At 42.1% G+C, this 27,195-nt stretch overlaps 1 protein-coding gene across 1 annotated transcript in view; it reads right to left on the bottom strand.

The window, feature by feature from the left end:
• Nucleotides 1-27,195, bottom strand: part of PKHD1 (PKHD1 ciliary IPT domain containing fibrocystin/polyductin) — a gene marked incomplete at both ends in the record, with an annotated part of 235,736 nt that overhangs the window by 21,771 nt on the left and 186,770 nt on the right. The window contains one exon of the mRNA XM_084201664.1: nt 5,283-6,288. Within this exon, the coding sequence (XP_084057790.1) occupies nt 5,283-6,288 (1,006 nt within the window). The remainder of the gene's footprint in view (nt 1-5,282; nt 6,289-27,195) is intronic.

The raw sequence follows: 27,195 nt of genomic DNA, 5'->3' as shown, positions 1-27,195 counted from the left end.
TAAACTTAGTTTCCATGATCATCTTAAACATCCTTCCTTTTATTTTCTTGAACTGAATTTGTCCTTTTTTGTACATCAGCTGTGAGTAACTGGCATATTCTACAGGAGAATATGCACTCTACACTGAATAGAATCTAACCCTGTGAATATCTAATCTAAAATTAAATAAGTTTACATTAAAGGAGATTTTAAGCTTAGTTTAAGCTCCTGAGTATCATCACTTCCACAACTTCACTTGAGGAGTGTAGCAGATAAAACTTTGAAATTACCTCAAGTGCTACAATATCTGCAACTCTTGACATGGAGATTTTAGCATCCTGTCTTTGCCTGCTCACTGGAGGAAAAACTTGCATACTTATGCAGGAAAAGAGCTGTCAAGTCTTTTTTATAAAACCCTGTGCAATTCCACAAAGCAGCCTGCCTGAAATCTTCACAAAAGTTACCAAATCCAAGAACTTTGAGGTTAGGAGGAGTCAGAATTCATCTAGATTCATCAGAACTCCACCCCTGCTCACTGTACATGTGACACGTGACACAGAGAATTAGTTGTAATATTTCATTTAGTGCCCTGCATGGGAATTTCTGTTGGAATGAGCCATTCTTTGATAATTTGCTTCCCTTTATTCCTTGCTGTAAGCCTCAAATTTCCTGCACAAGCACCATTTTTCATATGTTACCTAAAACATAATTCTCAACCAAAAAAAATTCAATTTGTTTCCGGTTAAAGGTCAATTAAGAAGGAGCAAAGCACCCTGAAGTGGAGTGGGGATAGGGACTAAATGGCTTCTGGACAACTGTCCAGAATTATATTCCTGATTTTGTATAAAGGCACCTGCACAAAGACACACAATATATTCATCATTGTGCGTCTTGTTCTTTCCTAATTATGTTGATATTAGGAAGATTTTGCAAACCAGGGATTTCTATCTGTAAACACATCACAACATCTATTATACATAGGCATTTTACTGGAAGATAAACTGTGTGATAGACACCTCTGACTCTCCAGCCGTGCAAGACTATAGCAGTCACAGCAATCACCTCTGTCTTCTCTTGACAAATTAATGAGCCGTGCTTAAAGTGACCCTAACAAAGGAGTTAAATTAAAATCATGTATAAAAGCACTCCAAATCATAACAGACAAGCCATATTTTTTAAATGCTTGGCAGTATGATATACAGACCTACTGACTGATACCTTACCACAGCAGGGTTTCCAAGGCTCCCCTTCAGCCTTACTGACATGGGCTGCAAATGAACATCCAGTCTGTGCTGATAAAAGATCTTTTTGTACTTGTTGTTGTGTTAAAAAACCATAAAATCATTAAGGTTGGGAAATACCTCTAATACTATTTAGTCTAGCCATTAACCCAGCACCACTGTGTTGACCTCCTAACCATGTCCCCAAATGTCCCATTCATTCACCTCTTGAACACTTCCAGGGATGGTGTCTCCACCCCTGCCCTGGGCAGCCTATCCCAATGTGTGACCACTCTTTCAGTGAAAGATTTTTTTTTCCCTAATATCCAGCATAAACCTCCCCTGGTACAACTTGAAGGAGAAGGCTTTTCTCTTACCCTGTTACTTGTTACCTGGGATAAGAGATCGACCCTCCCCTGGCTCTGACCTCCTTTCAGAGAGTCTTTGAGAATTATAGTGAGGCAGGAAAATTCACTGCTCTGAAAGCCCAAGGAGATGGGGCTGGCAGGAGTGCAGGTTCTGTGTATTTCTGGTGGTTCAACTGGGTTTTGCATGACTCAGGTGTGAAAATATTCTTCTTTTCATTCCACAGAAAAACACACTGCAATACTTTGTCTGACTTGTAACCCCAGCCCCATTATCTGTGCCTGTGCCAGCATGTGCCGCTTAGATAGAGATGGATAGACAGTGGGGACAGTACATGTCCCAACAGGAAAACCCTGATTTCATTTCACAGGTTATCTGTGGCTTTATTGCATCAGAAATGTCAGCCATGAGTAATTCCAGAAAAGCTATGACTGATGGGGAGCAATAAATAACAGTGCAGAGGAGCCCGAGCAGCTGAGGGTGGGTGAGTTCTGAGCCAGTCCTATGATCTGGTGATGTGAGTGTTCTCTTCAATAAAGATCCCAGGTCTTCCCATAATTGGGACAGTGAATCCAAGGCTTTAGGCTAGCACTGCTCTTGTGTGTGTAGTAAAACAGCCTCCATCCTGGGGAACTCTCCTGATCCTTGCTGCTTGGAATATTTTCACAGACTGTGCACAGACAGGAAGACAAAACGCAGCTGGGAGAGCAGTCACAGTGTGGAGATGACATTTCTGCCTGAAAAAAGGCAGCCTCCAGGTTTCCTTGCTGGCACACAGAAGATGGTGCTTTCCTCCTTTAAATGGTCTCTTGGGATCATATCTTGGGATCATGTAAATCATGGAATGCTTTAGGCTAGAAGGGATCTTCAAGATGATCCAGTTCCACCCCCTTCCATGGGCAGGGACACCTTCCACAATCCCAGGTTGCTCCAAGCCCCATCCAGCCTAGCCTAGGACACTGCCAGGGATCCAGGGGCAGCTCCAGCTTCTCTGGGCAACTTGTGCCAGGGCCTCACCACCCGCTGTAAAACTTCCCGCATTATTTTTCTGCTGTCCCATTTTGTAGTGTTCTTCAGTGTAACAAAAACAGCCCCACTCACAACAGTGATGCTGGTTCTGCTGATCCAAAATGCAGTATATCTTCAGAATTGGCCCTGATTTAAGATCTGATCTTGCACTTAAGAATTCCTCATTGGGCTTAATGCAACACCACAAAAAAAACAATCAAACCCCAAAACCAAAAGCACAAGAGAAAAAACAAAACAAAACAAAACAAAACAAAACAAAACAAAACAAAACAAAACAAAACAAAACAAAAAAACCCCACCCAACCCAAAAGAAAATGAAAATAAAATCCTCCCCCCCAAAACCCAAACAAACAAACAAACAAACACACCTACAGCTGAAACAAACAAACCAAAAACAAAACAACAAAACAAAGATTCCCACAGTTACAGACCACTGTCCTCCCTCTGGGTGCTTTTCCACCAAGAACCACACAGAGTCTACTAGAAAAGTTATGCATGTGAACAGAGTTTGTATCACTGGTAGACATCAGGATGGTCCATGGGTCAGCAGTAAATGGGAGAGGATGTGGTATTCATTTCAGAGGGTAATTCTTAGACAAATCCAATTTCTTTCTTGCATAGATGGAATATATGGAATATGCTTATAGTTGGATAAGCCTCAGTATTGCACATCAAAAAATAACGTTATGCAATATCAAGAGAGTGCACAATAAGATGGCCAAACATCAAATCCTATGCCCCCTATTAAAAACAGATGGGATATTATCTTTTTCATATTACCCATATGCTTTTAATACAGTTTCAGGATCTGATGCTGAAATGCACTGCTGTCTGCTCCCATCCCAACCCCTCTCTTCACAGCCTCCTCTGCAGATAAGGGCTGACATCTGGGCTGTGCAAATAGTGGCTGTAAGATGCTGAAAAGAGCAAGACAGGGACAGAGGAAGGAGGTAGAGAAAGGGTTGTTTGCTGCTGTGGAGGAGAGGGAAAAAAAAAAACTTCAGAAAGTGAGTCTCGGTATTGAATATCAATAAAATTTAGTATGTACAAAACTGACCAAGAACTCTGCAACTGGCAGAGCTCAAAAGGGAGCTCCAGGGGGGAAATTATTGTAAAGCAAAAGTATCCCGTGTTCTTATGTCAAAATGAGATGCAGGTCTGTTGCTGTATCTGCATGGAGATACAAATATAAAGCCACCACTGATAAAATGCACGGAATATTGTGTGGGTTGATAAATTACCAACAGAAAAGTCAAACATGGGGGCCCATGTGGGATGTAGGATCTGGGCAAACAGAGGGAACTGGGTTCTGGAAAATCAGAACTGAAAAGGAATTAAAGTATACAGTGAGCAAACAGAAGACCATGAAGCTCTCCTGTTTCTGTGGAAGAATGGGCTAATGGAATCATTGAATTGTGCCAGTAGAAAATGGGATTTAATACCACCTTTGCATTTGTCACTGATTCCATACAATCATAGAATACCAGGCTGGGAGGGATTGCAATGATCCTGTGGTCCAACCTTTCTTGGAAAAATCATGGTCTAGTCAAGGTGGCCCAGCATCCTGTGCAGCTGAATCTTAAAAATGCCCAAAGTTGGGGAATCTGCCAAGAAGGAAACCTTGACTTTCAGCCATGCCCACTTCCAAACAGATTCAGAAAACAGAGATAGAGAAAGAAATGCTCTCCAGAACTCAAACATTTTGGGTTTTTTCCAAAGTAGACTGTGAGGTGATTTGATTACTTTGAAGGTATCTAGAGGAGGAGGAAGAGTCAATGCCCAGAAAGCTACTGATGCAAAAGTGGAGGAAAGAAACCAGGTGCTCTCATGGGAATCTGGAGGTAGAGGCTGACAAGAGGAAATGGACAAGTATTTGTGACAGAAAGAACAGGAATAGGATCCAACATCTAGGCACATGTTCAGGTAGTATTGGATGTGTCCAGCTCCTGAATCATCAAGACCAAGTGGATTTCTAGAATTTTAGGTAAAAAGAAACATCGACACTAAGGCATCAAAGTGAAGAGTAGTGGCTTGTATTCTGTAGGATATTTTAGTAAAAGATTAAACAGATTTTTGTCACCTTAAATTTTAAAAGTATAAGAATAAATGTTTAGATCTTCAAGATAGTTAAGGCAACAACCCATCTTTAATAACACACCCCTGCTGCCCCATCAATTTATGGGCATACTTAGATTTAATTGTTTAGAATTTAAGAGCTATGATATCATAGCCTGAATTAACCCAATTCTCTATAGTTTCAAGGCAGACTTCCAGGAACTCTTTTCCTCATTTAAGGCACCACTGACATTTCTGCATTCCAGAGACTCATGAGCACCAACAGAAAAACATTGTAATTGATGCCTAGGAATCCAGCTAGAATTTGGGCATAGCTCTGACATCACAGAATCATGGAATGGTCTGGTTTAAAGGTGATGGTGTTCCACCCCCTGCCATGGGCAGGGATATCTTCCAAAACACCAGGTTATTCCAAGCCTTGTCCAACTTGGCCTTGGACACTTCCAGGGCTGGGGCAGCTACAGCTTCTCTGGGCAAGTCATAGAACCTTTACAACATGTTTATCATGGTAAGTCATATTTCAGTCAACGGAGAACTTAATAAGTACATCAATGGACAAAGTGCCTCGCTACACTTAAATCAGTATCTGGTGATGATACATCTGCTACTTACCTACTGTTACCTTCTCTTGGGGACAGCAAAGCAGACTGAGTCACCATTAAGGTGTCAACTGGCAAGCCAAGGCCATTCTGAAGGTCTCCAGTCTGATGAGTGTTGATAATTGTTCTGGCCAAACTCCTTAGGCTGTCACTTGTCAGCTCATTTCTTGGATGACCTGGAAGATCACCAAGCTCAATGATCAGCACTCTTGATGGACCAGCCCCATCAGGTGGATGCAGAGCCCGGCTGCTCCCTGGCTGTGTCTCCTCTTCCTGTGGGCAGGACCTGCTCTGAAAGGCTGTGCAAAATGCCATGTTAGGGCAGTGATATCTCTTTTTGCTGGCATTGCTTGAGATTACCTGCAAAGTGCTTTCACTTCCAAGCACATTGTAGACCACTCTGACTTGGTCATGACCAATCTTCAAGAAATCAGCCAATCGATGAACTATGGCTGTCTCACCCGCTTCCCCAGCAGCTTCAGCTACAGTGAAAGCCACAAGAAGGGAAAGGCCAGCAACTATTTCCACAGGTTCCTTCTCATGGAGGAGAACATAGAGGAGGTTATCCTCAAAGCTGAAGTAATTGGCTCCTGCCTCTGAGTTCAGTGAAAAAGAAGATGGAGCTGGAGAGATATAATTCCCTTGGATGAAAACACGAAGGCTGAGTGGTTCAGAGAAGAATATGGCAAGGGGCAGCCTGCTTGTATTTTGGCCACTGAGAAGGTAGAGTCTGAAAGCCAGAGGTGCCAGGTCTGGGAAGCAAACTGTGGTGAGTTTGGTGGAGGGCAGAACAGAGAAGAAAGCAGAACGATGCTCTGCAGGGTGACAAAGAGGATGTGAGGTCTCATCAGTGAAGGTGTCCATAAAGCTTCCAGTCACTGTAACCACTGGGAACAGTCTCTGGCTGTCCACACTGGAATCCAAGTTTTCTAAGATGACAAGTGCATGATCTGTCTCTTTGCAGAAGTAGCCTTGTACTGAGGGCTTGAAGAGGCACTTACTGTCATCTCTGTAAATTCCTGGAAGAGAATAAAGGGAAATGGGGAAAAAAATTAATTGCTTGAGACATAATCTCAAAATTTTTTTAATAGGTCCTTTCCATTTTCCCATTCCAAATTAAAAGTAATTTTGTCAATGTTAAAATTTTACATGGTTTTAAGAGAAGCCTGGACACTGAGAAATACTAAATAGGTAGAAACTGCATTTCCCTCTAGATATCCTGGAATTGAAGATTGTTAAGGACTGAAAACAAATGACAGAAAAGCATCACATGCACCTACCTTGTTCTTTCTACATATAAAACTACAGTATCCATTGAAAGAGTATACATGCAAGACAGACTTTCTGTCTGACCCAGCACTTTGTCTCCATGTCCTTGTGCCTTCTACATTTTCCCTGGTCCCAAGCCTGTAGCAGGGTGATGAAGCAGGGCATGACTGCAAGTCTTTGCAAAGATAATTTAACCCTACAAATGCTGTCTCCTCCCACTCACAGAGACTGCACTTCAAACAGAAAACATTAGAAATGACCAGAATATCATTAATGTACTCCAGTGATGAACCACCTCATTAAGTGAGAAGCTGGAAGAGCCCATCAGATGCAGACAGCTACAAATGTCCAAACTCCCACTGCAGTCAGTTGAGTTCTGGAATTTCAACCACTTGCCCACAGGCAAGTAGATTTGTTTGGGATGTCTTGAGGTACCTGAGATGTGTGACACAGGGTCTATGGAAGACATGTGCCTTGCAAGGACATTCCATGTAACCAGAAATCACACTAAACACACATTTGTGCAACTGAAACACACCCAATTCCCCAGCCATCTATTCAAAGCAGTTTAAAGCCAATGAAATTCATGCTAAAATGCTTCTGTTTAGTCATCTGGATTGCATTTTACAATCCTATAATTTTATTGACTACAGGTGGGATCCTGTCACTTAAACACAAGTGCAGAGTGCCACTTGGACTTCTTTTGGTAGCTGCAACATCTGCAGGTGTAACACACAATGAATGGGAGTGCAAAAGCCACTTCAGATAACATTTTGTTCTTTCACTGAATGTAACAGGGGTGAAGATTGTTACACACATCTCAGGATTTCCCACTAAATCCCCCCCAAGTGCGTCTCCAGACAAGTCAAGAGGATGCTATTATGGAAGGCTCTAGAGAGAAGGGATGTAATCCACACGGTCATTTTTCTGAGTTAGAATCATAGACTCACAGAATTGTCTGGGTTGTAAGGTTGGACCTTAAATATCATCTAGTTCCAACCCTCCTGCAAAGGGCCACCTTTCCCCAGACCAAGTTGCTCAGGCCCCCATCATACTGACCCTGGACACTTCCAGGGATGGGGAATCCACAGCTTCTCTGGGCAACCAGTGCCTCAACATCCTCACAGTAAAGAATTTCTTTGCAATATCAAATTTAACCCTACCCCTGTTAGTTTGATGCCATTTCCCTTGTGCTGCTACTCCATACCTTTGTCAAAGGTCCTGAATGGTGCTCTAAGTTTATAGTGTGCTCCATCTGACTAAATACAGGTCTCTGCTTTAAGATGAGAGAAATTGTGCCTCAGGCTGTAATGATGAGATCACCACTGATTATAAAGAGAGAATAAAAGTAAATGAGTTCAGATACAGGCACCAAAACCATAAACATTTCTGCCTGGAGCATCTTAGAAAAAGATGCATGTTTCTGTTTTTCCTCCCTCTTTTCAAAATAAAATCAAAGGAGGAATTTGTTGCTGTAGTCAGCTAGAATTCTCCTTCCCTCACCTAGCCTGCTCCTTCCTTAGTCAGCTGTGATGACAACGTGTTGGGCAAAGCATGGCCAATGTCCAAACCAACTCTGGGCTCCTCATTCGGCACCTGGGGACATGTATTCAGTTCACATAAAAAATAAGGGACAGCAACATCCCTGAGAGTCACAAACTTCTGGATGAATAAGAAGACATTGGGGAAAAAGGATGTCCCTTATCAAAGACACATTATGCGAAAATTTCTGCTAGATAAAAGTAGCAGACTCCTAAAAAAAGAAATTAGTTATGAGAACTCTTGGATGGGGCTCTGAGCAACATGGTGCAGTGGAAGGTGTCCCTGCCCATGGCAGGAGTGTTGGAACTGGATGATCTTTAAGGTTGCTTCCAACCCAAGCCATTCTATGATTCCATTAAATAATTCTCGGCTCTGCCTTTAGTTACATCTCAAAGCCTGGATCCTGTGGGTTCTCACCTACTATGTATTTCCAGGGGAATCATCATGTGCAGCCTGTGGTCTGTGAACATTCCCCAGAATGAGATCTCCCTCTGCATGTCCCTGAGGGATGTAGTGGAATGACACAAATATTGAGCTCTGCTCAGGGAGGATGTCCAAATGAGACAGGATCTGTACAAACCCCCCTATTTTTAGACACCAGCTTACAAATTTGCTTCCTTTTGCTTGCTTTTCCCTGATTTTTTTTTTTGCTTTTCAGTGTAAGTATTTTGCTGTAGTATTTTGCTGTCAGTTTGTGCTGGAGGCAAAAAAAGAGTGAGGGACAGCTCTGTTCAGAACAGAAGTGGAAATGCTGTGCTCAGAGACATTGGAATTGTCCTGGAGCACTGGGAGGACGTGCTGTGCCGTCAGCAGCCTGCCCACAAAGGCTGACACATCTCATCCACTGCTCTCCTGGAAACACCCCATCTCCCCCTGGTGACATTTCTCATGTCTACGAATGGGATTTGATGATATTTTGTGATTTCTCAGAACTTTCCTTAGCCCCGCCTGCCTTGCAAAGGGGGCTGGCTCGGTTTCCTGCACACACTCACACCCATGCACACACACACACATCATTGCTTGTCTTCTTCCAAATGGCCTTATCTGCCAGTCACAATTTCTGCAGCCTGCAATTTCGATCACTTTTAAATGAAACCCATGCTGGCCTTAGTAATCATAATGTCATTTACAATTTACCACAAAACACGTTTATTCGGTTAGTAGCACATTGGAGAAAGAGAACTCCGTATGAACTCGCCACTGAAGCCCTAATCTGATTATTTCCTCATGAAAATCCAAGCAGGGGTGCTTGTAAGAGGGGGTCTGAGAGGAGAAGAAAAAAGTGAGTCCTGGCCACAGCTGACTCTGATAATCAATGAGAACAGATAAGTGACGCGGCGTGTCACGGCCAGCAGCTAATCTGCCCCAGGGCTTTCCTCTAAAAAAGGCCAGAGTGGACAGGACTTAATAAATGCTGAGTGACCACTGAATATTGAGCTGACATGTGCTATTTACATTGGTGATGAACAATAGCAGTGATAAATTCCAGAAGCATCCCCCTGCCATGGGTGAAATTGGATTACACAGGTTCTATTTGCATGTACTTGCACACACACACACACACACACACACACACGTGTGTGAGATGGAGGAAAAAACAGGGAAAAAAGAGTCAACCATAGTCCTTAGAAATGTGTGGGAAAGATGGAGGAGATATTCACATATTGTTGAACTTCATGCTGGGATCTTGTGTATCCAGGCAGAGGAAGGGGACATGTGTGCTTTGGGCTCGAGAATTCACCTGTTTCTTCTGCTCCGCACAAGAATGAGAAGTGATACATGGAATGTGTGTGTGTTCACCCTCTGCAGACAATTCCTCCACCTCAGCGAGCAGACTTTGCTTTCTGCAGGTTCCACCCATCATCAAGGCAAATTTATTATTTATTTATATACATAAACACACCAACACATATATCTAGATGAGATTTTAGCACTCAGGTTGCTTCTAGGGCTCCTGACAAATATTAACTTTGTGTCAATATTTGTCCTTCCTGTCGTGAAATGAGGATTTTCCACCTCATTTCACATTTGAAAAGAATAATGTGCCGAGGGGGCCCTCTTTGCTTAGGAAAAAAACCTCCACCACTAGCACCATCACCACATCATATCCTTTATTTAGAAAAATGGAGAGAGGTGGAAGGAGAGAAGAGCATTTTTTAAAATAGATGCTCTGACTTAAAGGCACATAGAGTCCTTTACAAGTCTCCTGGCTTTTCCCTTGTTCCCCAATGCCAAATAAATAAAATAAAATAAATTCTACATTTAAAATTGAATGAAATACATCAACATTAATGATTTTCCCCTTCAGGTTAACACCACCATTTGCTTCAATAATTTTTACCCATTTCGTGATAGATTCCACAATTCATGGTAAAAGGAAAAATAGAGTCTCTTTCTGACAAAAACAAAAGGCAATGTCAGTTTTTTATCAAAATAAAATAAATCTCCCACAATTTTCTTTCCATCTGACTGCATTTGCCCGTCAGTTATTTCTAATTTAACTACAATTATAGCTACAAAAATATAAAAGCAAGGAGGGGAGGAAGGGGGAGGGGAGAGATAAATGGGACACTGTTTAGAAATTGCAATTCATTGGCCTTGGGCTGGCCAGCACATATCTCTGCTGAGAGGGAAATATTCATCAGCATTAACTGTTCCTTTTGACCTGCTGACATTCAAATGGGAAATAAAGCGGGGGAAAAAACGGGCCCAGGAATAGCACCTTGGAAATCCAGAAAAGGTAAATTATTCTGAGTTCAGTTGCAGAGGAAGGCACAGTGGTACAAATGTTCCTCATGTGTTGGGTTTGGTGCAGGCAGAGTTAATTTTCTTTGCAGTAGCTCTTTTGGGCTGTGTTTTGGATTTGTGCTGAAAATGGTGTTAACAGCATAGAGATGTTTTCAATATTGCTGAGAGGGGCTTGCACAGAGTTGAAGACTTTTCTGCTCCTCACCCCACCAGTGAATGGGCTGGGGGTGCACAAGGATTTGGGAGGGGACACAGCCAGAACAGCTGACCCCAGGTGACCCACAGAATATCCCAGACCATGTGGGTTCATGCTTAGCATATAAAGCTGGGTAAGGAGAAGGAAGGGGAGGACATTTGCAGTGATGGCATTTATTTTCCCAAGTCACTGCAACCTGTGCTGGAGTCCCACTGGAGGGGCTGAACACCTCCCCGCCCATGGGAAGTGGTGAATGAATTATTTGTTTTGCTCTGCTTGCTTACACAACTTTTACTTCCTCTGTTTAAAGGTCTTTATCTCAACCCCCAAGTTTTCTCCCTTTTACACTTCCAGTTCTCTCTCCCATCCCACCAGGGCTGAGTGACTGAGGGGCTCTGTGAGGTTGAGCTGCCAGCTGGGGTTAAACCATGGGAACACACACACACACACATAAATATGTACTCATAGCAGGGACTATGTAAATAAAAATAGAGTGACTGCTTTAGGCTGTTAATTCTTTCTTTTAAAGAAAATTATTTTGGAAGGAAATGAGTCTTATAACATCACTCTGTGTGGGGGTTTTATGCTCTCCTGTTTATCGTTCTTCTATAAAAAACTTTGACCCTCCCAAGCCAATTTTAGCCACATTTGTGGACTCAAAAATACTATGTTCCTTCAAGGTTTGTAAAAGTAGGTGCCCAAGAAGAGAAAAGACAGTTACTGGTGCTTCCTTTGAAGGAAGCTCTGTAGTAAAACTCTCTTCTTACACATCCTGAGATCTGCATTCACCCTTCCCTTTCCCATGCAAATCCAAAGAAAAGCAGGTGTAATACATGAAATATTTGCTCTTGTATTCATTGTGTGCGTGCTTTCACATGGCCACACATATTGAAACTACTTATTCTCTGTAAAATCAAGTGTTATTTGCCACTTTCATACGGTTATACATTTTTATGTTTGCATCAACCCTTCAGAGCTCCCCATGCCTGAGAGGGAAGACACACATTACAGATTACAATATATCTTTCCCAGTCATGAACAAAAAATTAGTTTTCCAGTTCCCAAAGACTACAATAATAATTCATTCTTGATCTCAAAGCATTGGTGCACAAGTAAAGTCTTAAAAAGAAAGACCAGCAAATCTCTGAGGTCAGAATGCTCTCCAACAGGGATCAAAAAGACTATGGGAACCAAGAATTTGTAGAGCAATGTTCACTCAAAATGCTCCTCAAGCTTTCAGTGATTTACAGGTCAGGAACCTCTTGAATCAAAGAGACCATTGTTGGTCTTTGTATTTGAGAGAAAACACCAAACCTGTCTCACAAACCCATGAAAAGTTGGGGGGGGAATAATATCCCAGCCAGGAGAAAATATCTTGATCCCTCTCAAATGAGGTGGGTGAGTAAATCTGGAAGGGCCCTTTGGTGAGGTTTCCCAGACCAGGTTGGATAAAGGGTTTTTCCTTATAATTCCACAAATCTTCTGGATTACAAGGTGCCACACTTGGAAATACTTGTGTCCAGAAGAATCAGCAGGAACTGAGCTGCTAGAGCATTTTATCCATCAAAACTTATAAAATAACCAGTGCCAAATCAGGTTCTAGTCCCTGAGGCCACCTGGCATAGCACTTCCATAGTATTAAAGCCACGGACCCTCCAGAAGACAGAGATCACCTCCAAACTGTATTTTTGACTGGCTCCTGACTCGTGATAATTTTTGGAAAGCACACAGGAGTTATTTTGGGCACTTCTGTGTTGGCTGGGCAAAAGTGGGTTTGGAGCTGTACTCTTGGTGCAATAGGAATCTCCCGTGTCCATGCCCCAGTGCTACTACTGTCAGCACTGGCCCAGAACAGCTTGTCCATAATTTTACTAAATCAGAAAGACAGAATTGGGAAGGATTTTTTTCTGCATTATGATTAATGATGTGGGAACTTTGGTCATTTTTGTGATCTTGACACCACAAAAGTCCCCATAATGCTGATTTCAGGAACAAATCTAATGCAGTGACAAAAATGTTACCAGATATTTCATTGTGTATGGAGTCAAAAAATGGTTAAACAGCCTGGACTGGAGCTTTTAGATGATCTCATGAAGCAGGTAAGACAAACAAACTATTCTCACAGACTTCTTGAAGTGATTAACCACCATCCAAAAAGCCATCTCTGTGTGACATGGGTCCTGTCTCCCAGGAAAGAGAAATAAAAATGCAAAGAGAAACATCTTTTTGTCCCTATTATTTCACCTCTGAAAAACACGCTGTTCCACAAGTATCAGTTCTTTTCTTGTGATGCTACCAAAGCTTTTCCCATTTTCTTCCCCTTGAAGATAATCCTGATTTCCTTTAGGTGCTTTTAGAGGATTTTTCTCTTCTCCTGACCAGCAACCCCACTGACTGAAGCTTTAGTCACACCAATACCTGTGGCTCAAAATAAAGATGAGGTGCAGCAAACAGCAGAGCTTTTGCCGACACAATTCCAGTCACCATCTCTCTGGTCTAGGAATGATAAAACTACCACCACCAGCACCACCACCTGAAAGCAGAACAGCAGTTTTGTCAGATGCCAGACCTAAAAATGAATGTGGCTGTGCCACGCACTGCTCTGAGCTGTGGATATAATGAGTTTTGAATGGGAAGTCCCGGACACAATAAATCTGTGCCATATGTGACCATTTCCTGTGTCAGTTCCTTTCTCATAACCAGTGGAGGCTTCTCCCTCCCCCTCACTTTCCCTTTCATGACCCCACACCAGGGCTCTGAAATCTTTCAGGGTTGCTTTTGGGCCCCAGGCCTTTCCACAGCAGTTGCATAAATAAATGAGTTTGACAGCAAACATCATAATGGTTACGGTAATTTGTGCTCCACACAAGTGCTTGTGCTACTCACAGGAGAAACAGGGGAGGAAAGAGCTTGTTTTGTTACCACAAACAAAAGTATGTTCTCTGACAAGTGGTGAAAGAATTAGTCAAATAAACTTGAACTCTATTCAGACCGTCGCTGTTATGGATGGGGAGGTTCTCAGCTTCACCCTCCCTCCTTGGCCTGCAGTCGCTGCAAAGACAAATCGTCCTTTTCTTCTGCAAAAATAAAGTTAGGGCATAAAATGAACTACCTCAAAATAAAATTTTCAGGGAACTCCACTTTACTGCTATTATTATTATCATTTCTTCCCAATGAGAACAGTTCTTTGGTCCTGGGAAAGAGCCACAAAGAGACTGAGTGATTTTCCACTAGAAGCTGGCTAGAAGGAAAATGCCAAATGCCTGCAGTTTCTAGAAATATTTGGGTTAGAAATGAGCTTTAAAATGACAATAATTTCTGTAAGAAATAGGTTGAGAGGGCAGAACAGAATCTTTTATTTGTTCTATTTTCTCCCTTTTTCATTGACAAATAATGCATTTTGAATAAATACCAAACTTTTACTAAGTTTTAAACTTTCTCTGAGAAATTATAATTTATTTGATCTGTGTACCTTTTTTTTTCCTGAAAAGCCCATTATCAAAACCCATTTTTCCCCAGCAATGCCATTTAATAAAACATATTTCATATACCCCAATTTCAGCCCAGAAAGACTGCAGACATTTCAGTTAGTATAGTAAAAGGCATAATTAGTTTATAGAAGTTTTAATAACAATTTTTAGGAAGGAAGGTTGTTTTCCCATATCCAATACAGGGATAACAAAAGAAAAGTATTAGTATTTTAACCAGGGAGGCTTAGGTTGGAAATTAGAAGATCATCTTTCGGTATAAAAGAATGTAAGTAGCAAGAGCTTGAAACCAATTGATTAGGCACCTGGGAGAACTAATACAAGTGAGGGACTTTTTTAGCAGGTTATACTAATTTCTTGTGGGAACATTGTAATAACAGATATCTTTCTTTCTTTCTTTCTTTCTTTCTTTCTTTCTTTCTTTCTTTCTTTCTTTCTTTCTTTCTTTCTTTCTTTCTTTCTTTCTTTCTTTCTTTCTTTCTTTCTTTCTTTCTTTCTTTCTTTCTTTCTTTCTTTCTTTCTTTCTTTCTTTCTCTCTCTCTCTCCTTCCTTCCTTCCTTCCTTCCTTCCTTCCTTCCTTCCTTCCTTCCTTCCTTCCTTCCTTCCTTCCTTCCTTCCTTCCTTCCTTCCTTCCTTCCTTCCTTCCTTCCTTCCTTCTTTTTCTTTCCCCATCTAAGTTATAAAAATATGTTCAAATCTTACTTGCACCTGCCTTGGCTGGAGGTTCAGTGCAAGAGCCTGTGCTCATAACAGAAAGGTTCACAAGCCCAAGAGTCCCTGTGACATTATTAGGGTGATTTTCAGCAATATTAGTCCTGTATGGGCTGTGGACTTGAATCTTAAAGCAGAAGGATTTCATTATGGGTACAGACAGCTATATTATGCCATGACATATTTATGACAATGAGCAGTAATGGGAGGCAAGTATTTTAAGCCTTGGGAGTCGAAATTAATCTGAGAGCACGGTGCAGAATCTGACCACCTATGAAAACATATTGCAGAGCTAAAAGTTGAGGCACAAAGGCTACAGTCATTATCTGAGCACACAGAAGGGATTCATCACATTAATTCTAGCTGCCTAAATGTTAAGCATCTAGTCTAAGCTAATTGTCTTGTCTAAGCTGTTCATCTAGACAATAATCATTAGAAATGGGGAGAGGAAAGACTTTTAGAGGGTCATTCATTCCTGCTTTTCTTTGGATGGATTGTATCACTTCTGGAGGTATCTGTCTCTGCTGGCTATGTGTGGGACCTAGACACACATTTTGGACTGCAGGCCTGTCTTTAGAATCAGAGAATCACCAAATCATTAAGTTTGGAAAAGATCTCCAAGATCATCAAGTTCAACCTTTGGTTAATACCACCTTGCCATTAAACCATAGCACTAAGTGCCAGTGCCATTGGGTAAAACGAGCCCAAGCATTAATGATGCTGCTAATGAGGCTTGTGGAACAGCCAGGCCAATCCATGTTCATGTTCTGAAATAAGAGGGAAATGACAGCTCTGTACACACTTCTAAGTAACCATCTTCTCCAGTTTTGAATGAGAATAAAGAGAGAAAGGAGGGAGATGAAGTCACTATCATCAACCTAAAACTCCCCTACCCCTGAGATATAAACAAGCTACAAACAAATTTTTGAGGGACACCCTAAAAAAGATCAAACTCTCCATTTGGCTTTTGTAGCTCTAATGACCAAGCCATAGCGTCCAGGTACTGCCACGTGTGCAAGGTGCTGTCAACCTGAAAACCAAGGCTCTGTCTGCTCCTGAACAGTGCAGCTCACAGAAGAAACAGACGGGGCTCTCAGCAAAATACCTTGGAATGCCCAAAATTTGAGAACTTATCCAAAAAGAGTTGAGATAATAGAACAACACCCTAAAAAAATATTTCTAACCTCTGGAAACAACATGGATGCAGGAACAGAAGCACACTGGTTTCAAATACCACTTCCAAAAAATTAAATGTGTCTGTCAGCATAGTCCTAAAATACCATGCCTACAATGAATCTTGGGAGGAAACAAAAATAGGTCAGAAGAGACTTGCAGATGTCATATATTTCAAACTTCTACTCAGAGCAAGACTAACTACAAAGTTACATCAGACTTCTGAGGGCTTTATCACAAATTATGGCATATCTACATTTTAGGCATTTAGGTTTCATAGGGCAAAACTCCCAGGTTAGAATATGTCCAGAGGAGCTGCCAGGGTTGAAAATTATTTGGAGAATATCTGTGACCCCAATGACACATTCATTCAGAACTTCAGATGCTATCCAGATGGTTTGAATAAGCTTTGAGGGTAGATCTTGCAAATAGTTTTTATACTCATGTGTGGTTATTTTAGGTAGTCCAAGTCCTGTTCCTTGTCCCATCCCAAGCCTTCTGGACAGCTCCAACAGGAAAGGAGTATGTTTGGAGGTGGAACATCTCTTGGACTTTACCAGACAGTCTTCTTCAAGTTCATGTAAAGGTGAATAGACAGAATCAAACTGATCCTGGTAGTGTGGGGCGATGCCCATGAAGAAAAATAATGAGTGTAATGGTGGAGCACTGAAGTCGCCCACCAGTCCTGATTGCCCAGCTCTAAGTAGTAAGGATCCCTTCCTTTATATTTTATTCCAGACTTACTAGCAAGCTGTTTGAAATTTCAGACAGCCCTTGGAGTTATTTTGGCCAGGGAGTATATTTAAAACTCATTGTGCCTAATGTTGTCTTTCTACAATTGAGAAGTAATCAGGAAAGACGTGAAAATAAATAGACAAGTGAGAGGCAAAATGAAATATGAAGTGGCTAGAAAGGAGTCTGCTCTCTAATGTATTTTTTCAGCTTATTATTGTAAAAGCCCAGAGCAAAAGAGTAGCTTTGAAGAGTCTTTTGTTAATAGTGGAAAGGTTGTCTTTATATTTTTCTTAACTTTTTATTTATTAACCATGCTGCACAGGGTACTTCCATAAGTGATGGTCAAGTTTCAGGTTTCAGGGACTTGTTTAGTCTGAAAACATCCCCAGCTGCAATGGGAAGCAGAAAAGAGAAATAACAACCCATTGCATGGAGTTAGAAGGAAGTAAAACCGAAGCCCATTTGTTCTCTGCTTTTCCCTGTAATTTCTGGTGGTTGAGCTTGCAGAGGTTTGGATGTCCCTGTTTGGACGGTTAAAATGCATTCCCAGCAGGCCACTTCCTCAGGTGGTCTAGCTGATGACAGCATGAGGCCAATGTAAAACAGCTGATGTCTTGACCCTATCTGACAATAAAATTACAGAGCTGCATTCCTACACTGGGCAGTCCTCCAGATCATTGTGGAAAATAGAAAATAAATGTTATTGAGGGCACTTACCCTATGCTCAAGCCCTAAACTATAACAGTCAATAACATTTTTGAGACTCTTGGTGTTGGGGCATTATGTGTTTATTTATCATTGCCGTCATTATGGGGCTAAGTATAAAAAAATTCAATTTCTTGAAAGCCTCATCATAACTGTCCAATGAGAAAATATTATCTGTGCACACGAAACCAGAGATGTGAATTAGGCAAATTTGCTTCTTTGAGAGTTTTTAGTGTTTTAGCACCAGGAAAAAAAAACCAAAAAACCCCAAACCAAAAAAACCACCACCACAAAAATACTGATACTGTGTTATATAGGCAGAACAATTCAGCATTCTCCAAGGCTTTTTAGCTCAGGCACCCTGCTGGAATTTAAAAGATGTCCTTCATGCATAATAGTTAACATTATCTAACTTTTATGAAGAGAATTGTCAGCATGGACAATTTTGGTCTGGTTTTTTTTTTTGGTATGGCACCTGCATTGCCAGACACACTCATCAGACAAGCCCAAGCATGACTTTTACTTGTTTATTCCATGGCACCAAAAATATCAGAACACATTTAGTTTTCTTGACACACCAGTTGAAAAGTGCAGTTGAAAAGCTGTCAGCAGGAATCTCCACAAGAATTTCTGCTGGTTTGGGCCATCAGGGAGTGTCTCTCAGTGCCATGAAGAGTCAAGATGCTTTGGAGAGCCTTCAAAGAGTCCAACTAGCAGGATTTGCTCCATTTTCACAAGACTCATGTGGCAGTCACAGGGGACAGCAGGCTGAAGACTTGTAGGTTGTGTTTGTACCCCCCTAGGATGGAAAGGCTCATTCCACAGTCAGAGTACCCAAAGTATTCAGAGCTAAGTGCCAAGGCTAATCCAGCAGGTGGAAAACTGGTGCAAGCCATTTCCAAACCTGTATTGCCTTATCAAAATAATCTGGGATACAACCACTCTCCATGAAAGTTACAGAAATTCTCTTTACATTTAATTACCCTTTCCAACTCAAATCCTTCCCAGAAGAGTGGTACATTATGTCAAGCACATGTTGTCAGTTGTCAAAAATGGATTTACATTTTCTTGCATGGTGTGTTTCCCTGGGGTCCCAAAATGGTAAATAATTCTGGCAACACTACAGACAGTAACCTGAACATCCAGCCAGAAGGATGTGCTGTGGGAAGCATCCCTCTGCTGCCAAGGACATTGAGGAGAGGAAGAATATAAGGGAATCTTGACTCTTTTTTTTTCATTTCACTCTCCATGTCTCACAGGGAGCAGGAGCTCAGACAGAGAGGCCTCAGAAGTAGAGGTCTGAATTTAATAAAGCTGTCTGGGGGGAGGGAGCAGGGAAGAGAAGATCCCTGAGATAAGAGCGAGAGAGAAAGGAAGGCAGGAAAAGAAAGGACATTACAGCTGGCTGGTGATGGCTGTGCCCTTTCAGACTCAAGTGGGGGGAAGTGAAATATTTGTTTAAGAGGCAGGACACCAGGTCATTATGGAAATAATGGGAAATTATAAAAAAAAAAAAAAGACTATTTTGTGGTTTGGACATACATTTCCATGGCACTGTAATGAGGATAGGCCAAAGGCAAGGGAAGACTAGGATAACGGCAAGATGTTGCAAGGTAATTAATAGGGCAGCTGGATTTCATCACAGTTTTGGGGATTATTGAAATGACCCTTTAAATTCAGTGCAGCTACACTTACAGTATGCAAGAAGTTAGACCCCTGTTTAGGAAAATAACTTCTTTCAAATTAACAATTCCACAGATTAGCAAAACCGCAGGGTCTCTTTGCTTCCCCACTTCTGGAACCTTTCTCCTGTTTCACCTTGAAGAATAAAAGTTAATTGAGTGGAGCAGGGAGGAGGAAGAAGCTCATCTCATCCCCACTGACACAGCCTTCTCCATCAAGATACCAAGTTAACTTCCTTAAAGAAAGAAATAGCAAATACACTGCCAAAGCTCCCATCTAGGGATGTTTTTTTTTCTTTTCCACAAGATTCTGTTTGTTAGAAAAACCAAAAAAAAAGACACCAGAGGGAAAATAAATGCAGATACATTTTTAATGCATGCATTTAGTTTTCAGAACATGGTGGGCACTTCAGTGCCGGGTGCTGGAACTGCAAGGGAGAATTTATCTAATCAGTCCTCCGTGTCCCTGCTTCATTGACATAATGTGGTCCTGCCGATTAAAGCACTCGAATCTCTGCCTTTTCCTTCTCTTCATACTAAAATTATTGATGTGCTTTGTACAATGTGTAATTGCCATTATTGTATATGTGCCTGGAGCATGTGCAGAGCTGAAATTGAAATAAATAAGCAAACAAAAATCATACGATAGCGAGTCTCTGATGGCATGGTGGGGGTTGGTGCTGTGGTATCACAAGCTGAAAATAGGATTTCATACTGCTGTGACTGGTTTTGATAAAGTGAGATTTGATAAGACTGGAAGAAAGGCTGCTGTGATCCTCCAGCCTGACCTCTTCTTTTCTTACAGCACAGACCCCCAGTAAACACCCAAATCAAAGTTCCTCTTTTAGCATCCTGGGTCTGAGCCTCACCATCCAGGGATTTCACCAGAGCAGCCCTGATTTGCATCACCTGAGGATTTTGCCCAGTATCATGCACTCACTTTTGCTCCATCTCTTTCTCTCCCTCTCACGGACACACTGTAGATTTGTTCTTTACATTTAATTTATGCAAGCAAGGCACAGAATACATTTCAGTAATGCCAATTAGATACGCACTAATTTCTTCTCTGTGAAATAGCAGTAAGTAATTAATCAGAATTTTGATCACAACTCAGTTGGCAATTCTAATTGCACTTGTCATTTCCACAGCAAATACAGAATCATTATCTTTTTCACCAAGTCCTCTCTTCCTAATCATCCAGGGGTGCTAGAAGCAAAACATTTCCAAGAACTAGATATTGTCTCTATCAACCAGCAGCCTTAATACCTTTGGACTGAGGGTTAGAGGGTTCAGTCCGTGGCTGTGTTTTATTTCAAGCCTCATCATAATTTTAAAGGGAATAGCTGGTGGCAGGCTGGCTGCTTGCCTGGGGGAGAGGGGGGGACTCTGCCTCATGAAATTATGAGGAAGGATAAAAGCTAGCAGCTCACTCCATTAAAAACCTTCTGGGAGAGCTCTAAAGATGCCTGACCTTTGCAGGAGCATCCAGCAGGCACCCCAGGGACGTGTGGACGTTGATCAGGTCTGTGCCATCGCAGCCCACGCGACATCTCGGAGGCACCACATCCACGTCTCACCTCCAGGCGCTTCCAGCCACGCCAGGAGCAAACAGGATGATCAGGGGAGAGCAATACCCCGTGTTTCACCAAAGCAGCGCTTCCATGACTGTTCAGAGATCATCCTGATGGTTTGTGCAAACTGACAGCGCCAGTCTGGAGCGAGAACGGGTTAAGATTATCTGCCAGGATGGGGCTGTGCTGGGGGTCTGTGGAGGTAGGAGTCCCCTTTGCTATGCTCCAAGAAGCTGTCAGTGAGATCCTCCTCAGATGGCTTAGAGGAAGGAAGAGAGCAGGAAGAGAAAGGGAGATTTACCTTTTAGAAGTTGAGCCCTACAAAGACCTATATTAGATCCAACCTCTAATTCCAGCATGGCAACTCACCTCCTCCTCCTGCTGGAAATAAGGGTTTCCAAGCACCTGACACCTACAGTCCAGTTTAATAACCAGATTCTTCATTTAATTCAAGCCCAGGTAGTTAATATTTTCTCAGGTAATACCAAATCTTACACAGTAACTTTGGGAACAACCACTACAACTGAGATCTCAATTCTGTCAACTTAATAACAAATAAGAAAACATTTAAGAGAAGAATAAAGTGGCTTTATGCAAGAAGTCTCTGCAGAGAATATGTTGTGAAACCAGGATAGCTTTGGTTCTACCCTTACATACGATTTGAGCAAGCAGCACCAATGAAAATTGGCAATTTGAAGGCTGCTCCTGTACTCTCCAAATTTTTCAGCTCCCTGCTCTAAGCAGCAGAAATCACTGAAAGAACTGGAAGGCATCACTCAGCCCTGTCCTTTGCTTCGTCAGGGTTTTTTTTACCAGTGCTCTTACTTTTATTCCATATTTGAGAGATCAATAAGAAGGATTTGAGGGGAACAGTAACCTCTCAGTCCTTCTACTCACAGAGACAAAGCTTCTCTCATAAAAGGGGGAATAACTCTCAACATTAGTGATGCCAGTGTGGACTGAGGTGGTCAGAACACCTCAGAGCTGAGCTATGGATATGGAAGCCAGGAACAATGTCTGAAATCTTGGTGGCCTGAATTTCTTTCATAACGAACAGAAAAAACCCAGCATAAACATCTGAACTGCCACAGAGACTTTGTCTAGGATTGGGGTAGGGATGGCATGTTAGACAGGCTGTCCATGATGAAAAGTGTCAAAAGCTTGAATCATACATTTTCCACCTTCTGGGACACAGTGGGCCACAGACATTTTTCATTAGTCTTTAAAAGAGGTACACTGAGGCTACATCCATACTTATGAAGATTTATGCCTTAGACCTAGTACTCAATCACAAATATTTTAAATTCTTAGAGCAATGTTTGGCATGTTTTTTTGTCTAGGTCAGCTAGCACTGACCAAAACTGTGTCTAGGAACTGTCTGAGGCTTAATGTGATTTGTGACCATCCCAGTTTGAATCCAACCAATCTGGAGCAAAAGGGATTTTAATGATTATATAAATGGCCACACTAAGAGTTGGCAATGGGCAGGGAAACCTTCCACTAGACCAGGTTGTTCGAAACCCCATCCAACCTGACATTGAACACTTCCAGGGATGAGGATATGTTCAATTTCAAGCCACTTAGGAGCATGGGAGGCATTAATAGAGCTAAAAATGATGTTGCCACCATCAGATTTTCTTTACCAGCTCTCCATACTCAGAGTCAGCAATGACTTTGCTAACTATCTAAATATAGATGAAATACCCTAAAAGTGCAAAAAGGAACGAAAACTGTTCAAAAAACCTTACACATAAACTGCACAAGAGAAAGGATGACTTTTAATTCTCTACAGTCAAAGTGGCCTAATCACCTCAGAGTTGGAAAATGAAAAAGAAAAAGCAGTTCTTGGAACCTGAGCATCTTTGAAGACTGAGTAAACCCATACACACATTTATGAAGACAGCAGATCACATCCCAGATTAGTTACAGCAGCCAAAAGGGAAAAATAAAATCTTTAAAACCAGAGGCAGTGGGATACAATCAGACTAGGGCAAAAAAAACAAGCTTCAACACAGATATTTAAGTAATGGATGGTCCTGAAGAGACATTCTGGCTACATTTTCACCAGTAAATTAAATATGCCCAGGAGTATTCCCAGACACCAAGGCCAGCTGACATGATCTGGTTGCATTCATCTTCTAAACCAGCTCAGCTTCAAAACCAGCATGGATTCATCCACCAGACCAGCTGGGAATGTTCCTTGGCACACACAAACCCTCAAACTGCACCCAAGAACACAAGAATTATTTGGAAGAGTATTATTTGGCTAGGATTAAAGCATGCAAGGGGCTGTGGTAAACATATTTGCAGGGCAGTGGATTCCACCTCTGTGTCATTTTATTTATCCTAACACGGACATCAACCCTGTCCATCTGAACTTCTGCCCCTGGAGACTGCTCCTGTGTCCACAATTTTACCTGCAAAATTCAACAGAGGGCAGAGACCACAGCAGGCAGGTGTATCCCAGGTCAGGTATCCCAAGCCTAAGGAAAGGGACAGGGAGACCTGCAGCCCAGATTATTTCTGGGCCTGTTTGAGAGAAGAGTTCACACCCAGAGGAGAAGATCAAGCAGATGTTGTGTGAAATATCTGGCCTTCTTTTGGCATTGTTGAAGGTTGTTGAACATCATCACACTTCAGAAGTTCAGAGTCACACAATGGTTTGGGTTGAAGGGACCTTTAAATAATGTCTAGTTCCAGCCCCCTGCTATGGGCAGGGACACCTTCTACTAGAACACTGACATTCTCTTGTACTAGAAAAATATTTAAAGGGGAAAAAAACCCAAACGTTTATGGTTATTATTAAAATCACTTTCATGGGGCAGGAAACCAAGTTGTTGGTGTGTGCCTTCTGTTTATTGTAAGGGCAGGCTTTGAACTTGAGAGGAAGAGAAGGAAGGGACAACTTAGTCACCTCCTGGCTGTTATTTCCCTGCTGGAAATAGGCAATAGATTGACAACAGCTGAAGAGAAACCTACCTACCCACTGCAACCTTAATTAATACAAGGAGGATGGGCTTGGGAAGACTGGAGTCAACCCAGGAGCAAATGGGAATGATTTCCTGTGTCTACTCAGCTTGTGTAGGTTGATGCAGCTGGACTGAACTCTGGTCTTCAACAGCCAGTCCTAATCTATGAGTTCAGTGAGGTTCTGGCCACATTTAACTGTGGGAAATAGTCTGATGTTTGGTGGTGCCACCAAATCAGCTCACCACACATGGGCATATCTCTAATCCAGATACTCTGGCAAACAGTGGATGAAAAATGTGTCCCTAAAAAATGTGTCACAACCACAAAAAAGCTGTGTAAATCCTCTTACAGACACACTGAGCAAATGCAAGAGAAAGAGTGGGGATAGGTGAGGAGTGGGTACACCACCAGAGCTATACCACCAGTGGTTTTTGGAGACAGCTCTGTGTGTGCCCCTGCCTTGGATGAGCACTGTGAATCTCAGTTAAACCTCTTGCTGTACATTTGACCATATGACACAGAGTGCAAAGAAACATTCAGAGACACACAGGGCTGACCCACTGCAGACTCCATCAGTGCTGGGATGAGTCATAAGCACAGGCTGAGGCTGTGTGTAAATGTACCCACACAGAGTAGGATAAGAGGAACGTGAGGTCAGGCTCCCCAGGAGGAACCCAAGCAGGTCCAGAGTCATGGACACCACCTCAGCCAACAACACCTGTACACAGCACACAGGGAAAAGGAAAAAAAAAAAAAACACATCACAGACTCCTAGAATCAGAATCATTGAACTGGTCAGGTTGGAAAAGACCTCCAGGATCATCAAATCCAACCTTCAACCAAACACCGCCATGCCCAGTAAACCACATCATGAACCACCTCCCTGCCAAGATGAGGAATGAGGCAAACATTGCTGCTCACAGACCTGCCCTCAGCAAGGACCAGGAAGGTATTTTGCCTCTTTGTTTCAATCTCCCTTCCTATTTTGAGGTGATTCTTTTTTCTTTTGTGAACAGGAATCCTTTGCACATTCACAACAGAGAAGGCTTAAATTATTGTGGCTTCTCATTTGAGAGTTTCTTTGCATCTCCTGTCCGTAGTGCTCATGCCAGGGTTTGGATTTTCAGTGGCAAGTCACCTAGATCAGGCTCATTATTACCCTTTCTCAGGTGACTTGGGAGCAATACACACCCTGAAAAGTGAGTGGAGTGTTGAGCTGATGCCTCCTGGCCTGAAGATGTGGGGACATGCAGGGGCACAGCCAGCACCAGGCTGGGTGACTCCAGAGCACGGTGCCATTACAAATAGCACTTTGCCTGGAGGCCCATCCAGTTGAATTAGAAAAAAAAAGAACCATTAATTAACTTGACTTAAGAGAAGGCTGATGCAGGGCAATGTGACCTTTTCTCTATGTCACATGCCACACGGATTTTAGCTTCCCTCTGATGCTTTGTCACTGCCAGTCCTTGTTTTTTAGATCACTGGATTGTAGGCGGGTGATGGTGACCAAAAGGATAGTGGCAGCAGGAAGAAAGGAAGAGACAGCTCCACTGTTCCATGATCTGTACTCCAAAGGGAGCAGAATCCTGCTATGCATCTACTATTATTATCTTGCAATCTAATATATATATATATATATATACACACACATTTTATTTCAGGTATTACAAACGCATACCATGCCATGTGTACCTTCAGTTAAAATACACATTTAAGGTGTGTATTTCAGGTTAAGGTTAAAATATTTTTTTACAGAAAAACTAAGAGGGGTATTGGTTTTACAAAAATGCAGAATATAATTGTTTAATACTGCTCAATTTTTGCATAAATGTGTTTGCAACAGAAGGAGCTTTATGCAGTTTTAACCAATCAGCTCAGTCCATTGCTAAAATAGCCCAATCTACCTAAAATTTGATACTGAATTACCCTAGCAGTTGGGGGGGAAGTGATAACAGCAAAATCATGGAGTCACAGCCCAGTTTGGGTGGGAAGGGACTTTAAAGAAGATTTTTTTCCAGTCCCCTGCCATGGGCAGGGACACCTTCCACTACCCCAGGTTGCTCCAAGTCCTGTCCAACCTGGCCTTGGACACTTCCAGGGATCCAGGAGCAGCCACAGCTTCTCTGGGCAGCCTCCCAGGGCCTCGCCTCTCTCTCAGAGAAGAATTTTGTCCTAATATCTAATCTAAACCTCCCCATTTTTAGTCAGAAAGAAGTGAGTCTCTCTCTTCCAGATCTCACCAGAAAATCCAACCCCAATGCCTTGTACCATCCTCAGATGGCCATGGTTTTTCAGTGCTACATTTTCACCAGCAAGATTATGGTGGACTCTTACAAAACCCATTCAGAGAACATCCCCATGGGATATAGTGCCCATCCAATGCTTTCTCCTAGGTCTGGCTTTTTATCTAGTTGATACACTTCTGTGTTTTGACATCAGTGTCTCAGCCTGAGAGAAATCAACATATTGCACAGGAAATTTATGCATTTAAGACAATAATTTTAGGGAAGAGAGAGATTATTTCAGGTAGATAAGATTAATCTTTTGAGTTTACTCTGAATGTCTCTTTGGAAAAGCAAGCTGTTGCAACACCATGCATCATATTCAGAATACATCTACACCTTCTCCTTGGCACGGTGCAAGACCTGACCCACAGCCCACAGCAGCAATAAACCAGGAATTAAGGTCCTAGAAATAAGGCAAAACCAGTTTTCAGAGCACATGTGATTCTCTGAACCTCAGTTTTCTTGAAATCTTTGCAGACCATGAAGGACCCATGGACCTGTTGTCAGTGGATGACCTCAGGTATTTCTACTCTGCCATCATCTACCTGTGTGGTCTCTGTGGAGTGAAAGGTTGATGGATCTGGAGCTCACTGCATCCTGAGTTTCTCCACAGAACCTTCTTTGAGAGTTGTGTCAACACAGACATTAAGATCAGAGGTGCAGGGTTTTGTCCTCTGACTTTGAGATTTTTTTGACTGCACTGTTGAAAAAGAAAATACAAGGGAAAAATACTTCTCAAATTCTGTTGGATAACACTGGCAAGGAAAGGCATGTCAATGTTATACCCACATATAGCTCATGTAGAGCACAAAACCTCAGAATGGCTTAAAAAATGCTTTTCCATGTCCCAT

This window comes from Fringilla coelebs, assembly GCF_963513975.1.
Source record: "Fringilla coelebs genome assembly, chromosome: 3".
Taxonomy (NCBI): domain Eukaryota; kingdom Metazoa; phylum Chordata; class Aves; order Passeriformes; family Fringillidae; genus Fringilla; species Fringilla coelebs.
The sequence above is the reverse complement of the archived record's forward strand: the minus strand, read 5'-3'. Positions and strand labels throughout refer to the sequence as shown.